This window comes from Electrona antarctica (genome assembly GCF_951216825.1).
Source record: "Electrona antarctica genome assembly, chromosome: 3".
In the NCBI taxonomy this organism is placed as follows: Eukaryota; Metazoa; Chordata; class Actinopteri; order Myctophiformes; family Myctophidae; genus Electrona; species Electrona antarctica.
In genome coordinates, this window is record NC_136808.1 from 47,256,353 (window position 1) to 47,274,685 (window position 18,333).

Here is an 18,333-nt window from a genome sequence, read left to right on the forward strand (position 1 = left end):
GAGGAGTTTTAGCCGAGGGCCTTTCTGTCTGTGTGGAGTTTGTTCCTACATTACATAATCAATTATGTTTTAATGTGTAATATTTGTGTCTGTGGTCCCAGGTGCCTCTCTATCCTCAGTAGACCAAGAGGGACTGACAGTGCTGGGTTGGGCGTGTCTGAAGGGCCAGAAGAACGTGGTGCACCTCCTGGTAGAGCGAGGGGCAGATCTAGACCAACCAGACAAACACGGGAGGACTCCTCTTGATCTGGCCGCCCTCAACGGAGATGCAGATACAGTATGTTCCATATTAGCACATATCATGGTACTGGGTTGATAGAGGATGGATGAATAAGGCATGGATGTATAGATGGATGGATGCATGGATGGATTGATGCATAGATGGATGGATTGATGCAAGATGCATAGATGGATGGATTGATGCATAGATGGATGGATTGATGCATAGATGGATGGATTGATGCATAGATGGATGGATTGACGCATGGACAAATGGACACAGACAGACAGTTCTCCTCCCATCTATCCGACGTAGACTGTGGTGTTCTCCTGTACCTGGTCCAGGTGCAGTACCTGGTGGACCATGGGGCAGTGCTGGAGTGCAGCGGTGGTACCAGACCACCAGACCAGACCGGTGGATGTCAGAACCCTGCCCTGGTGGCCTCACTGCTGAAGAAAGGATCCAAGATGGGTAGATAGATATACTGTGCTTCCCAACATGTCTGTATCTGTGTGTACTGCACTCAACATAAGGTACTCTGTAAAGTAAGTGAGTGGTTTTCCCATAGGCACAAAGCTTAGGCAGTGATCTGGGACTGGAGGACAGTGCATGACCCCCCCCGCACGCACACACACACACACACACACACACACACACACACACACACACACACACACACACACACACACACACGCACACGCACACGCACACGCACACACACACACACACACACACACACACAGCATAAACCATATTTTTGAGTGGCGCTAGCCCTTCCTATGTCCAGCTTTGAGGGTGTGTGTAAACACAAACATTAAATGCCATTGAAAATGAATGGCCAGTTTGAGTGTTTATGTAAACACAAACATTGAAGACAAAAGTGAGGACGCAAATTGTGATTGGTCGAAATGAGATGATGTATGAAGATGTATGATGATAAGAGCGCCCCTCACTTCACACGGGTGTGATTTTTGAGTGGCGCTAGCCCCTCCTATATTGAGCTAGTGCAGATGTTCGTATTACACAAACATTAAATTCCCATTGACAATGAATGGAGAATTTACGTCATATGTGGACGAGCAAATCGGCTATTTTTGTCCTACACAAACATTAACACAATCAGTGCCGGGATTCCTTCAAAATAGAAGCTCTGGGGTGCCGGAAAGACATGGCCGCTTTTACTCTGAACGTTAACAGCAATAGCGCGGCTAATATGACTGATAAAGCGAAGGACGGTGGCCTAGTGTCCGACTGAAAAATAAAAAAAAGGAAAAAATTCAGAATATTCTCCCCTCGCCTGATATCATTGAGGATGCGCTAGGACGTGTACACACGTCCAATGCATCCCTCGATTGGATTCCCTAGGACGTGTGGCTACGTCCTACGGACGGAAACGGTTAAATTCCCATTGACAATGAATCGAGAATTTACGTCATATGTGGACGAGCAAATGTTACGTCATGATGATGTATGATATAAGAGCGCCCCTCACTTCACACGGGTGTGATGTTTGAGGGGTGCTAGCCCCTCCTATATTCAGCTTTTGTCCACACGCGTCTCATATTTGCCATTGACAATGAAAGATGAGAAATTAGGTCATATGTCCGTCACATAATAACGTAAATTTGTGGCAACACGAACATTAAATGCCGTTGACAATGAAGGGAAACTTTATGTAGATGAGAAAATCGGCTAAACCAATCACACGAATTCAGTTGCTCATGAGATGATGTATGATGATGTATAATGATAAGAGCGCCCCTCACTTCACACGGGTGTGATTTTTATATTCACACCAACAGAAAATAAATCAAATGCTGATCGTTTATTATAGTGAATTTAGTGCCCTGTTTGATTGTCCTGTGTATTTCGAAAGCTCACAATTCATCCTGTGTAGAATATCGGACAGATCTTCCACGGCACTGATGGATTAAGGCACGCAATGTAGGTTGAAATCCAAAGCTCACCACATTTCGGATTGTCTTTGATTGTGCATTGATCCGCACCGTAGCCTACTGTAAAATATCTGGGCACACAACGGGACTGGTGCTTCCTTGTCCTCTGATTATGGTGTTATAACATTTACACAGAGGGGACAGGAACAGGGGCGATGCAATATATTTAGCTCGGGGTCCGACTCCCATTCCTTCCTATAGAACTTTTTAAACTTAGAGTTTGAAATGCAATACATACAATAACAATAATACACAATGAAGTGTCTTCCTCCCGTGTCGGTATTTAACAGACAGTGACACTCCCCTATACGTGCAGCTGGATCCCTAATTGGACGGATGGATGGGTATGGGTTTGGTGGGACCAGAACAGAAGTGGGAAATACCAAGTCGGTATAGATTTTAACACGTATGGAAAAACAGTGCTTAAAAATATTTGATGAATATTCTGCCCTACAAAGCCAAAGTAACTACATTTTTGGACACACCGACTTATTTGTGTATCCCAAAGGACAAAAGGTCAAAAGGAAAAAACAATTACCTCAAGAACATTTTCACAATTAGTGTAATTATATCACTTCTTTGCCGATATCTCATTTGGCTGACCAGTTGAAACGCATTATCGGCCAAAAACATTTCCTGTAATTGCACTTTGGCTTTGTAGGGAAGCATATAGTGTAGTGCTCTTACGCGTTCCTCGAAGGCTACAGAACAGCGCTGCATGATCGGTCAGGTACATAGAGAGAGAAAATGTGTGAGACAGACAGACAGACAGACAGACAGACAGACAGACAGACAGACAGACAGACAGACAGACAGACAGACAGACAGACGAATAGATAGACATAATTTAGGGAAATGTGAGAGTCATATAACCTAACAGAGAAGGAGTAGTCCGCACACAGTCTTTTGCTCCAACAGTGTTTATTTTGTTAAAACACCATTTAACTCAGGCCGTGAACGGCCTTCATCGCGGCCGAAACGTCGTGTCCTCCTTCTCTGTATGTATCTACCTTTTGTCGAGCACCAGCAAAGAACCACTGCTTTTTAAACTATAGTCATAAAACCTAAGCCTTCGTCCGTCTCTCTCTCAGGTCATGCTACATGGGCTATGGCCTCCTCCAAACCAGATGTCCTGCTCATCCTGCTACAGAAGCTGATGGAAGAGGGTAACATGCTGTACAAGGTAGGTCAGCCCCAGAGGCTGAAACAGATGTGCATGGCCATGTTTCACTTTGAACAACACCTCTTTTTTTTTTAATCAAGTAATGAATATGCAACCCCCCCCTCCCTGGTCACCTCCATCCATCCCCTCCTTCCTCTGCCCCCATGTGTTCCTCAGAAGGGCCGTATGAAGGAGGCAGGCCAGCGCTACCAGTTTGCCTTGAGGAAATTACCCCGTGAGGGCCTGGGAGAAGAGCTCAAAGGTCTGAAGGAACTGCGCGTCTCCCTCTATCTCAACATTTCCCGCTGCCGCAGGAAATCCAATGTAAGGATTGCGACACACGTGCTGGTCTTGTTGAGCGTTAGGGATCGAGGGGGGACTGGAAGGGGCAGGTGGGGGTGTGATTCATCCTATAATAACATGTATTGACATATCCTTCCATCAGTACAGAAAACTACAAATGAACATCAACAAACACATAGTATGTGTATGACCTAAGGGCAGGATTTGTAGCTCACTAATGGGATAATAAACTGCTGTGTGAGATTACATTATCGCTAGATCTATGTGTATGGCCCAGAGCCAGGTTTGTGTAAAAAAGAAAACACTATTCTGAGGATCATTGTTTCCAATGAATAATGGAGCAGATGATGTGATGTGATAAGGTCACTCTCAATAGAGTCGTGTCTGTCCAGTGTGTTTATTTCTCTCTCTCTCTCTCTCTCTCTCTCTCTCTCTCTCTCTCTCTCTCTCTCTCTCTCTGTCTCTCTCTCGCTCTGCCGTTCACTGCCCCCCACCTCCTCTGCTCCTCCATGTCCTTCAGGGGTTTATTTACAGCAGTAGGGCTGACTAAAGCCACACATCATGAGAAGGTATAGGCGATAAGGCCAGGAGAGAGAACACATGATACCCTGTCATTAAACATTCAGCAGCAATGTTCACAAACTCCTGTTCAAGGCTACGAGCTTTGACCTCGCATTCAAGGACAGAATCACAATGCGTTCTCCTAATGATGTATTCACCTGAGAGTGATGGCGAGAGCGATGGAAACAAGCGGAGCTCGGCCCGGCTTTGTTTTTCTGTTGCTAGGCACATAAAATAAAGTCTATTTGTGCATCTTGTATTTGGTTTTATACTGCAGGCTTCAGTTGACAGATGCAGTGTTGAGACTGAGGCACTGACACTGACGCACACAGACTGAGGCACTGACACTGACGCACACAGACTGAGGCACTGACACTGACGCACACAGACTGAGGCACTGACACTGACGCACACAGACTGAGGCACTGACACTGACGCACACAGAAATCCAATTAACAGAAACACTGAAATGATTTTTTGTGTTTCTACCCCATGAAATAATCAAAATACAAATCAGCCAACCATACTTTTATTCTGTTAACCACTTAAAGGAGCATTCAGTGATTTGAGTGATTTGGAAAACCACCCAGTCCGCCCCGGTAACAAAATGTGCACATGCACACGCTCTACAGTGGGGGGAAGTGCAACAGCATGTGCACCAAGGCCCGCCCCAACACATGATTGGAGGAAGGCCCCTCTCATCCTGATTGGATGAAGGCTTTGCCACCCGCCACCAAAACTGAAACTAGGGTTTTTTTACCCCAGGGGCTCACTGGGGACAGGGAGGAACTCCTTATATGGTCAGCACACTCTATAGTAGGGAGGATTATCCAAATTAAAAGAAAAAATAAGTGATATTTGAATGAAGCGAAATCACTGAATATACCTTTAATGTCACGCACAAAATGCTTAAATAGCTGATCTACCTGTACAAGTTCACAATGCATGTCATCATGACACCTTGTGAGCTTGTACATCAGCTATTTTGTTTTAAATCTAACTAGTCCGGAAATACGCAGCAAAATATCCGGAAAATGCAGCAGTGCAGACACCTTCACCTCACACAGTTTAGCTATTGCACACCGACCTAAGTTGAGTGCAAAACCAGACAACATAAGATAATTAAAAAATATATTTCTCTTTCCAATTACAGGACTTTGGCATAGCTGAGGACTTTGCAACAAAGGCTCTGGAGCTCAAGCCCAAGTCTTATGAGGCTTATTATGCCAGAGCCCGTGCCAAGAGGAGTAGCAGGTAATTATGGCTGCATTGATTCAACTCCACCATAGTGTTTCTCACCGGCATTGAAAGCAATATATTACTAACATAATACTGACCATGATACTGACCATGATACTGTCATGCTACTACCATGATACTGACATGATACTGACATAATACTGACATGATACTGACCATGATACTGACATGATACTGACATAATACTGACATGATACTGACATAATACTGACATAATACTGACCATGATACTGACATGATACTGACATGATGTTACTGACATAATACTGACCATAATACTGACCATGATACTGACATAAATACTGACATGATACTGACAATGATACTGACATGATACTGACCATGATACTGACCATGATACTGACATGATACTGGCCATGATACTGGCCATGATACTGACATGATACTGACATAATACTGACCATAATACTGACCATAATACTGACCATGATGCTGACATAATACTGACATGATACTGACCATGAAACTGACATGATACTGACCATGATACTGACCATGATACTGACATGATACTGACATAATACGACCATGATACGACCATGTACTGACCATGACACTGACATGTTACTGACATGAAACTGGCCATGATACTGACCATGGTGCATTGGTGCTGACCATGGTACTGACATACTGACCATGATACTGATACTCTTTGGGAAGTAGGCTAATAATCACACACTAACAGTCCAGTTTAATGTAATATCTGATATTTGAAAATTTTGTTGTTTATTGCCGTTTATTTTTATTTTTTTTCCACCGCCGTACAGAACCATATGGAACACTTAAGAACAGCCAAGAACACTCCTCATTTAATTTAGCCATAACTCGCTTTAATATTAAGCATTTAAAACAATTCTGTGTAATCTACTTTACACAATCTATTTTTCATATAGATCGTGATTGTATTGTCTCTTTACGAAACGGTATCAAGCAAAAGGGAAAGTTTGGGAAATCAGATTAATTAAACAGATTTGCACTGAACTTAGGCGAAATAACATTAATGGAAATTACACCCGTCTTACCATCTAGCCTTTAATTGCCTTTCAATAAAACTACATTTGGTATTTTGGTTGACACAAGTATCAGCTGCGTGTTACTGATAATGTAATCCATTAAATATTTGCTTCGCAATGGGGTGATGAAACTGAACGAGCAGAGTGAATCGGGCACAATGCGTCATGGCACTCATCAAATAATTTCTTGGACTAGTCAATTAAACACAATGGACACAAGAAATTGACACTGCTGATTTTAGGGAAATTACAATCACAGAGATTTGTGGAGAATTATTAAATTAAGACAGAACGAGACCTCTGAGCTGTGAATGTTCTTCGTCGCAGCTCCAAATCAGGAGCGCATTCTTTTATCAAGCGGATTTGCATTACGGGTGGTTTGAAGAGACGCTTTCCGTTGTCCTAAACCTGTGTGCATAAGATAGCAAATATAGTTAAAGCGCATCAACACGCCTACAGACACACCTCCACCCGCAAATATAGGAGTCGGCAAAATGTATAGTGGATTGTGTGGCCGCAAGATAACGTTCATGCATAGTGGGAGCTCCTAAATGCGTAATTCACGGAAAGTGTTTAATGCTTGCGGGTAAGGCACGGGATACGATAGGGCCCAGGTCTCCACCAGGCCAGGGCAGGGCAGGGCAGGGCAGGGCAGGGCAGGGCAGGGCAGGGCAGGGCAGGGCAGGGCAGGGCAGGGCAGGGCAAGGCAAGGCAAGGCAAGGCAAGGCAAGGCAAGGCAAGGCAAGGCAAGGCAAGGCAAGGCAAGGCAAGGCAAGGCAAGGCAAGGCAAGGCAAGGCAAGGCAAGGCATAAGCACATTTTCAACATTTCAACAACAAAGCATCAAGCAAAACATCAAGCAAAGGAAACACAATTATAAAATTAGGAAGCATACTACAAAGGAAGTAAAAATAACAAATATAATTACAGTGCAGAAGAGAAAGAACAAGAAAAGTAACTCAATCAAAGGCAGCGACAAACAGAAAGCAAGGTCTTTATTTGTGTTTTGAAAGAAATAAGAGTGGCAGCAGACCTGCAGTTTTCTGGGAGTTTGTTCCAGATATGTTAAACTAAATGCTGCTTCCCCATGTTTATTTTTGGTTTGAGGGACAGAAAGCAGACCTTTCCCAGATGACCCCCAAGATCAGAAATGTATTTTGGCCCTAAACCATTTCAAGTTTAATACTGTTTTTGAGTGGTGCTAGCTACTCCTATAGACAGCAATGTGTGTAGTGTGTCACTGCCTGGCTGGATCTGTCCGTCTGAGTACGGAAATAGCATTCGTTGACCACCAAGTGTCACTGTTGCGCAGCCTAACACACACACACACACACACACACACACACACACACACACACACACACACACACACACACACACACACACACACACACACACACACACACACACACACACACACAGAGAGGCCAGGGAGGGCTTGTACAGTACAGTACCACTCGGTTCAGACGGGTCAGATCTTTTAACTGTAGTAGTTTGAAATCAATTCTTTGACAAACAGGGAGCCTTTGTAAGGATTTAAGAAGTGGGGTGATATGCTGCCTGGCCCCAGACCACTCCACTGCTTCTCTGCTCGCTTCAGTCTGATAATCAGGCTAATTAAATGTTTTATTGTATTGACCCAAGGGTTATCATCTGGAAATTTAGCATTTCCATTTTTAAGTGGTGCAACCTGCACTTCCTTACGGAGCTATGTGTGTGGGTGGCTGGGTGGCTGGCAGGGTGGGTGGGTGCTTGGGTATGAGCACGAAAACAGCATGGTTGTTTTTCACCCCCTGTGCGCAACATAACACACAGACAAACACACACGCACGTATTAACTATATATGATGCTTTCGGGTGTGCCAGTATAGTACAGTGACAGTACAGTACAGTACATTAGAGGGTACAGTAGAGGGACTGCCACACGGTAACTCTGTCATTTCTCAACCGTTTCGGACGCGGGGTGACACGCCGGAACCGGCCCGGCCCCCTGGGTGCGTTCCTGTGGGTCACAAGGGTGTGATTTTTATACTTCCGCCGGCTGACAGCCCGTAGCCGGAGGCCTTATGTTTTCAAACGGTTTTACTATAAAAGTATGTAGTATTTCAGAAAATGTACAGTATAATATGACCTATTTCTGATGACATAAAACACAAAAAAATGACACAAAAATGTCACAATGAGAAATATCATAATACGGTAACAGGTACGGTCGCCCCAATTCCATCTCGCCCCAGCTTTTTTTCCGCCGACCTCACGCCGACAGCTCGGTGCGGCGGTTCTTGTATTCTTTATTTTGTTTTGCTGAGAATAAGTTTAGAAATAAGTTTAGGGTATAGGCATAGTTTTACTGAGGTTAAGTTTAGGAATAGGGTTAGGTTTAGGCATAGTTTTACTGAGTTTAAGGTTAGGAATAAGGTTAGGTTTAACCGTTTAAGCATAATTTACCAGGCCGCGATGTTCCGCCGGCTGTACGCCCGGGGCGAGTTGGTAAAGGGGCGAGTTGTTTTGTATTCCATAATACTACTATGACATACGACTCTAACTCTACAATGTAGTCAGAAATATGTCATGCTCCAGCATGTTGGTCAAATAAATACACCATACTATAGTCTGCCTATAGGATTAGGAAGAACAGGAATTTCACAAGAAGTCACATAATGCTTCTCTCCATCATAGCCATACATGTTGTCCTCTTAAGCCCTTTAATGTTCGTTTGTCCTCTGCAGGCAATTTGTTTCAGCCCTGGCAGACCTCCACGAGGCAGCACGACTTTGCCCATCAAACAGAGAGATCCAGCGCCTTCTGGCGCGTGTCCAGGAGGAATGCCAACTACAACAGCGCAAGACTTCTGGCAAGAGCCAGGATTCACACTCCCACCACCACCAGCTCACCGACAGCGAGGCAGACCTTTACTCTCAGGGCAGCCCAGAAAGACAAAGTCCTGTTGATCACGTTGACGTTGAGAAGGAAGAACAGGAAGGAGAAGAATGTCCCATACAATGTGGGAGGAACTCAGAATATTGGCCTCTGAATCCGTATTCATCTAACAGGACTCTCCCTGGAGATTTGGCTTTCGGTTTAGCAGATGAAGGACGGCCCTTACCTCTAGTGGAGTCTATAGACAGACCGACCCAGAACCAGGGCAGCAGGACCCAGCATCACTGCCACTCCCTACATACAGGGGGCAGAGTAGGCGGCAGGCCTCTCTCTCTCTGTGGCCCCTCTAGCCCTCTGCCAGGCAGACACATCTCCACCTCACTGAAGCCCACCCCCGCACTGGGTATTGACATCAGCCCCATTCCAGTACCCAAAAAGGGCCACGCTGGACACAGCCCTACCCACCACTACCACCCCATCTCCCCCATCAGCTCCTCTCCCCCTGGCCACGGCCAGCCCTATCAGGGCCGATCCGCCAGCTTCTCCAGGGCCTCCGACAGACTCTCTGCCCACTCTGCAGTCCTGGAGAGCCTGCCTCTTTCTCTAGGGTCTAGCACAGAGGCTAAGCGAGAGAGCGGGGGAGGCTCGGTGGGCACGGCAGGCTCAAGGGGGTCCAGCTCCAGCCAGGCCTCCAGTGGGACTTTGTCGGATGGCGGGATCCAACAAGGCTCAGACGCCCCGCGCGTCACCAGGAGTGGTGGTAGCGTCAAGGCCAAACCCGAGATAAAACCCCGGCCCTTCATGGGGGTCATGGACAAGTCTGTCAGAGTCCAGGCTCAAACTTCTGGGCAAGGCAGGCAGGGACATTCTCCTGGCGGGGGAGGGATGGACAATTTAAATATGTCAGCCATGGAATTTCAAGTGAACAATGAGTTCAAGCGGGCCTCGTTTCATGAGCACATCACTGGAAGAGAGGCCAACAGTCAACAACATGACATTGAGTTTGGAGAACGTATCCAACAACGAGAGGCCAGGGCCATGGCGTCGACCCACCATCGCTTTCCTGATGCAAGGAACAGGCAGGCCAGCCTTACGAGAGACAACCCAGCTCTTCACATGGCTCCCATTAAACCCAAGCGTTCCTTCATAGAATCCAATGTCTGAATATAGCTTTATCAATGCACAGATACAGGGTGTTATTCTATTGAATCTGTTGAAGAACAACAGTTTGTGTGCCATCAACTGCTGCAAGGGAGACGTGACTCCTTATGTAGTTATGTTGTTACACAGCATTAACAAACTAAATTAGTAGCGGTGTAGATTCAATTCTGCCTGCTGTGCTTTTGCTTGCTTAATGTCTGCAACTGTTTTAGTAAGATATCGGGCATATTCAACACGGATTACTTTTAACAGGAGGTAAAAAAAGATCGGTAGTCATTTAATCTTTAATTTATTCTAGAAAATATAAAACTCAAAGATTTAAAGAGTTGTGCACAAATTCACACTGCTTCAGTTACATGATATAAGCATTTATATTGTCAAGTGACTCAATTATATTTATACAGTATATACAGACTATATTTATCTGTTAAGTGTTAATCTGGTCAGTGTTACAGCCTTAAAAGGAATTATGCTGAAGAGTTTTCTTGGTACATTTGATAACGAGGCACTGCAGAGACATTACTGGATCTCTGTTGTAAAATATTTATAGAATTCATTGCTCTAATCTATATGGTATTGTATTTATTTTTGCATAGCAGACAACATGTTGATATGAAATGTTTATTGGATTTCAAAGTGAGTGTTTACAAATGGAACAGTTAAGCTTAAACATGGTAGGATCCATGATCTTAATAGTACATGTAAATATTTGTCTTATGTAATCTTCAGAGTCATAATATAAATTAGATTACAATGTTACCACATTGCCATGTGGTATAATTAAAACATTTACAAAGACTAATTCCTCTTCCTTTTTTCTCTCTAGACATAAACACAACATTTGAAAAAAGCAGTGATTTTATTACATTTTTTTCAAATCCTCAAAAATGATGAAAAACGGCATGCTATAGTATGCCATCCGAGACCATGGGTTGAGCTTGAACCCACGTCCCGTGGCTCACATAGACAGCAGCTTATCACAGAGTGCCACCATGCTCTCTGAGAATCTCCTCAGCTTTCCTTCTCTTTCCAGTGTTCTTCTGGATGTCTTATTCTCCAAAACATGGAGCAGAGTGAAAGTAGGAGGAACTCAGCTGGATTTGAAGTCACAACCTCTGGCTCACATGGATGTTGTCTTAACAAGGGGGGCCACTGATCTTTCCATGATTTCAAGTTTTAAGATGTTCTTCTTGGTGTCACTTTTAAATGGGGCATTGGGATCATGTACAGAGCATTTTAATCAAATGTGTCTTTTAGTGCTTTTAAGTGTTATCATGGATGTTAATCACATAATACAGAAGAGAAACGATGACATAACACAGACAGCCTGGTAGCTCAATGTGTTAAGTAACTGACCACATGATCCAGATGTTGTGGGTTCAAATCCCACTCTGGTCTTTACTCTGAAACTTTACTTTGAAGAAAGGAGAAGATAAAAGCGCACGGAAATCTCACTCAGTCAGGCAGGTTGATAAAGAAAAGGAACTTGAAGTGAAAAAAATCACTTTGTCCTAGAAACTCCATTCACATTTTTTATAATTCAGCTTACTGTGGGCACACATGCTGGGACTTTTTACTTTGAAATGTTTTGTAGTTTCTGAGTTATTTAACTTAAACGCCCAATGCATTCTCAATGGCAATAGCACAAACTTTGGCATGCTACTAGTCCTACATACTTACACCTAGAAACCCCATTCAAACCTATTTAGGTTCATCTGACGGTGGACATGTTTGCCTGAAAAGGAATCTTTGAAATGTTTCATAGTTTTAGAAATATAGTGCTTTCAAATATGAGACATTTATAATGGGGCTCAATGGCAGCTCTATGGTACGTCAAAAAGTCACTTTCACCTAGAAACTCCATTCACACTTTTTATAATTCAGCTTACTGTGGGCACACATGCTGGAACTTTTTACTTTGAAATGTTTTGTAGTTTCTGAGTTATTTAACTTAAACGCCCAATGCATTCTCAATGGCAATACCACACATTTTGGCATGCTACTAGTCCTACATACTTACACCTAGAAACCCCATTCAAGCCTACTTAGGTTCATCTTACGGTGGACATGTTTGCCTGAAAAGGAATCTTTGAAATGTTTCATAGTTTTAGAAATATAGTGCTTTCAAATTTGAGAATTTTACAATGGGGCTCAATGGCAGATATTGGCACGTTAAAAAAGCACTTTCACCTAGAAACTCCATTCACACTTTTTATAATTCAGCTTACTGTGGAGACACATGCTGGAACTTTTTACTTTGAAATGTTTTGTAGTTTCTGAGTTATTTAACTTAAACGCCCAATGCATTCTCAATGGCAATAGCACAAACTTTGGCATGCTACTAGTCCTACATACTTACACCTAGAAACCCCATTCAAGCCTACTTAGGTTCATCTTACGGTGGACATGTTTGCCTGAAAAGGAATTTGCCTGAAAAGGAATTTTTGGCATGCTACTAGTCCTACATACTTACACCTAGAAACCCCATTCAAGCCTACTTAGGTTCATCTTACGGTGGACATGTTTGCCTGAAAAGGAATCTTTGAAATGTTTCATAGTTTTAGAAATATAGTGCTTTCAAATTTGAGAATTTTACAATGGGGCTCAATGGCAGATATTGGCACGTCAAAAAAGCACTTTCACCTAGAAACTCCATTCACACTTTTTATAATTCAGCTTACTGTGGAGACACATGCTGGAACTTTTTAATTTGAAATGTTTTGTAGTTTCTGAGTTATTTAACTTTAACGCCCAATGCATTCTCAATGGCAATAGCACAAACTTTGGCATGCTACTAGTCCTACATACTTACACCTAGAAACCCCATTCAAGCCTACTTAGGTTCATCTTACGGTGGACATGTTTGCCTGAAAAGGAATCTTTGAAATGTTTCATAGTTTTAGAAATATAGTGCTTTCAAATTTGAGAATTTTACAATGGGGCTCAATGGCAGATATTGGCACGTCAAAAAAGCACTTTCACCTAGAAACTCCATTCACACTTTTTATAATTCAGCTTACTGTGGAGACACATGCTGGAACTTTTTACTTTGAAATGTTTTGTAGTTTCTGAGTTATTTAACTTGAACGCCCAATGCATTCTCAATGGCAATAGCACAAACTTTGGCATGCTACTAGTCCTACATACTTACACCTAGAAACCCCATTCAAGCCTACTTAGGTTCATCTTACGGTGGACATGTTTGCCTGAAAAGGAATCTTTGAAATGTTTTATAGTTTTAGAAATATAGTGCTTTCAAATTTGAGAATTTTACAATGGGGCTCAATGGCAGATATTGGCACGTCAAAAAAGCACTTTCACCTAGAAACTCCATTCACACTTTTTATAATTCAGCTTACTGTGGAGACACATGCTGGAACTTTTTAATTTGAAATGTTTTGTAGTTTCTGAGTTATTTAACTTTAACGCCCAATGCATTCTCAATGGCAATAGCACAAACTTTGGCATGCTACTAGTCCTACATACTTACACCTAGAAACCCCATTCAAGCCTACTTAGGTTCATCTTACGGTGGACATGTTTGCCTGAAAAGGAATCTTTGAAATGTTTCATAGTTTTTGAAATATAGTGCTTTCAAATTTGAGAATTTTACAATGGGGCTCAATGGCAGATATTGGCACATCAAAAAAGCACTTTCACCTAGAAACTCCATTCACACTTTTTATAATTCAGCTTACTGTGGAGACACATGCTGGAACTTTTTAATTTGAAATGTTTTGTAGTTTCTGAGTTATTTAACTTGAAAGCCCAATGCATTCTCAATGGCAATAGCACAAACTTTGGCATGCTACTAGTCCTACATACTTACACCTAGAAACCCCATTCAAGCCTATAGGTTCATCTTACGGTGGACATGTTTGCCTGAAAAGGAATCTTTGAAATGTTTCATAGTTTTAGAAATATAGTGCTTTCAAATTTGAGAATTTTACAATGGGGCTCAATGGCAGATATTGTCAAAAAAGCACTTTCACCTAGAAACTCCATTCACACTTTTTTATAATTCAGCTTACTGTGGAGACACATGCTGGAACCTTTTTATTTGAAATGTTTTGTAGTTTCTGAGTTATTTAACTTGAAAGCCCAATGCATTCTCAATGGCAATAGCACAAACTTTGGCATGCTACTAGTCCTACATACTTACACCTAGAAACCCCATTCAAGCCTACTTAGGTTCATCTTACGGTGGACATGTTTGCCTGAAAAGGAATCTTTGAAATGTTTCATAGTTTTAGAAATATAGTGCTTTCAAATTTGAGAATTTTACAATGGGGCTCAATGGCAGATATTGTCAAAAAAGCACTTTCACCTAGAAACTCCATTCACACTTTTTTATAATTCAGCTTACTGTGGAGACACATGCTGGAACCTTTTTATTTGATTTGATTTAATGTTTTGTAGTTATGGAGTTATTTTCGTCTTCTTTTCAATTTCTCAAAAATGACGTGCTATAGTATGCCCTCCGAGACAATGGGCTATCGCCCATGGTCAAAAATGTAGAAAAACGAGTATTTGAAAAAAAGAAGAAAATCACTACGAGACCATGGGCTATAGTCCATGGTCTTGGGAGTGATTCTTTTTTCAAATCCTCAAAAATGATGAAAAACAGCATGCTATAGTGCCGTCCCATGGTCACTCCGAGCCCGGACGGCATGCCGTTTTTCATCAATTTTGAGGATTTGAAAAAAAGACAAAAAACAAGACCATGGACCATAGCCCATGGTCTCGTAGTTAGAAGAAAAACAAAACAAAAAGTGTTGTAACCTGCCCTTTTTCTCTTCTTTCTAATTATTTGATCTGCGCAAAACATTGTGTTTATTGTCATGATTTGTCACGAGGCCGAGTTGTCTTTGTCCGCGGCGTAAACGTCTTTAAAAACTTACCTTTTGAAAAGCCTATGGGGAAAATTAATGGGGAATTATTTCCTGGCCCACTCGTCGTTCTGAAAGGGGGCGGGACTGTGACGCTCTATACTATAGAGCATGCATCCCACTGTGATGCACAGTTACATTATAGAGCAGTATGGTTGCAGCATAAGGTTGCATAATATGGTACATGCCATTCCCATGGTGAGGGAATATGGTACATGTCATTCCCATGGTGAGGGGAATATGGTACATGTCATTCCCATGGTGAGGGAATATGGTACATGTCATTCCCATGGTGAGGGGAATATGGTACATGTCATTCCCATGTTGAGGATAATATGGTACATGCCATTCCCATGGTGAGGGAATATGGTACATGTCATTCCCATGGTGAGGGGAATATGGTACATGTCATTCCCATGGTGAGGGGAATATGGTACATGTCATTCCAATGGTGAGGGGAATATGGTACATGGCATTCCCATGGTGAGGGGAATATGGTACATCATGCCCATGGTGAGGGAATATGGTACATGTCATTCCCATGGTGAGGGAATATGGTACATGTCATTCCCATGGTGAGGAGAATATGGTACATGTCATTCCCATGGTGAGGGAATATGGTACATGTCATTCCCATGGTGAGGAGAATATGGTACATGTCATTCCCATGGTGAGGATAATATGGTACATGTCATTCCCATGGTGAGGATAATATGGTACATGTCATTCCCATGGTGAGGATAATATGGTACATGTCATTCCCATGGTGAGGAGAATATGGTACATGTCATTCCCATGGTGAGGATAATATGGTACATGTCATTCCCATGGTGAGGGGAATATGGTACATGTCATTCCCATGGTGAGGGGAATATGGTACATGCCATTCCCATGGTGAGGGAATATGGTACATGTCATTCCCATGGTGAGGATAATATGGTACATGTCATTCCCATGGTGAGGAGAATATGGTACATGTCATTCCCATGGTGAGGATAATATGGTACATGTCATTCCCATGGTGAGGGGAATATGGTACATGTCATTCCCATGGTGAGGATAATATGGTACATGTCATTCCCATGGTGAGGGGAATATGGTACATGTCATTCCCATGGTGAGGATAATATGGTACATGTCATTCCCATGGTGAGGGGAATATGGTACATGTCATTCCCATGGTGAGGAGAATATGGTACATGTCATTCCCATGGTGAGGGGAATATGGTACATGTCATTCCCATGGTGAGGGGAATATGGTACATGTCATTCCCATGGTGAGGATAATATGGTACATGTCATTCCCATGGTGAGGGAATATGGTACATGTCATTCCCATGGTGAGGAGAATATGGTACATGTCATTCCCATGGTGAGGAGAATATGGTACATGTCATTCCCATGGTGAGGATAATATGGTACATGTCATTCCCATGGTGAGGAGAATATGGTACATGTCATTCCCATATGGTGAGGGGAATATGGTACATGTCATTCCCATGGTGAGGATAATATGGTACATGTCATTCCCATGGTGAGGATAATATGGTACATGTCATTCCCATGGTGAGGATAATATGGTACATGTCATTCCCATGGTGAGGAGAATATGGTACATGTCATTCCCATGGTGAGGGGAATATGGTACATGTCATTCCCGCATGGTGAGGGGAATATGGTATGTCATTCCCATGGTGAGGGGAATATGGTACATGTCATTCCCATGTCAACAGTGACCATATGTGCTGCTTGCTTGGATGAGAAGGTGCGAGAGTGACCTTGACCTGACCTTTTTAGCACCATCGGCCTAAGACTGGTCCAAGATTCTACACCAGCTATACATATGAACTTATAGTCAGGGAATATTATCAGTATGTCAAATCTGGGAATACATTTCTTACCAAGAATTTTCTTCACCAATGTGTTTGTAAAGGTGTCTAACATATCCCACATTGGTTTATATTCAACCACCCTAGGGGAATTCTTGAAGGCTGCTGAAAGTTGGGGTACCATTAATCTGAGTTCCCAGAATTTTTATTTTTCGCCACTAGGGGGCCATCAACTGCCATTATAAGGCTAAATTTCATTATGCTTTAAGTAGCATGTGACATGTCAAACCATGATTCTGAATACATTCCAAGCATTAGTTTTGCACAAAAAACACTCCTTGGGCTAAAAACGGTCATAGCCGTCATCACAAATGTGATGAGGTCAACACAAATGTAATGAGGTCAACACATTAGGCATATTTGGGCAAGTGGCTATGGCCAAACTAGGGGTAAAACTAGTTTGACACATCACATGCTACTTAAAGCATAATGACATTTAGCCTTATAATGGCAGTTGATGGTACCCCAACTTTTAGCAGCTGTCAAAAATTCCCTAGGGTGGTTGAATATAAGCCAATGTGGGATATGTTAGTGGACACCTTTACAAACACATTGGTGAAGAGAATTCTTGGTAAGAAATGTATTCCCAGATTTTATTAATATCCCCTGACTATTAGGGTCAATTAGATGTCTTCATATATTGACCCATGTAATTTTTGCCTTGTGTTATAAAATAAACTGAATGATAGCACCCAGAGTGTTTTAATTTAGTCACATCACCATATATGGCCGTCAGGCCGTTTGTTTGCTGGACTCAAACATAATAAACATTATACTAAGGCGCCACAATTTTTGTGATTTTTCACATGCATCTTCACAACTTTTAAATTCTGAACATTTTTTTTTTTAAATTAGCAAATTTCTGTTTGCTGTACTATGTAAACTCTCCAGCCATTCAGTTGCAAAAAATAATAATCTGGGGACCCCCCTTTGGCGACCTCCTGAGTGGTCGCGACCCCCAGGTTGAGAACCCCTGCTCTAGAGCATTGATGCGTATAAATGAACAAACGCCACACTTAT

At 42.5% G+C, this 18,333-nt stretch overlaps 1 protein-coding gene across 1 annotated transcript in view; it reads left to right on the forward strand.

The window, feature by feature from the left end:
* The window catches only part of LOC306919825 (protein TANC1-like), a gene marked incomplete at its 5' end in the record, with an annotated part of 64,403 nt that extends 53,129 nt beyond the window's left edge, over positions 1–11,274 (forward strand). The window contains 7 exons of the mRNA XM_079496375.1: positions 102–277; positions 565–691; positions 2,876–2,905; positions 3,267–3,358; positions 3,515–3,661; positions 5,355–5,455; positions 9,224–11,274. Coding sequence (XP_079352501.1) covers positions 102–277; positions 565–691; positions 2,876–2,905; positions 3,267–3,358; positions 3,515–3,661; positions 5,355–5,455; positions 9,224–10,538 — 1,988 coding nt within the window. The 3' untranslated portion in view covers positions 10,539–11,274. The remainder of the gene's footprint in view (positions 1–101; positions 278–564; positions 692–2,875; positions 2,906–3,266; positions 3,359–3,514; positions 3,662–5,354; positions 5,456–9,223) is intronic.
* Positions 11,275–18,333: the final 7,059 nt, after the last annotated feature.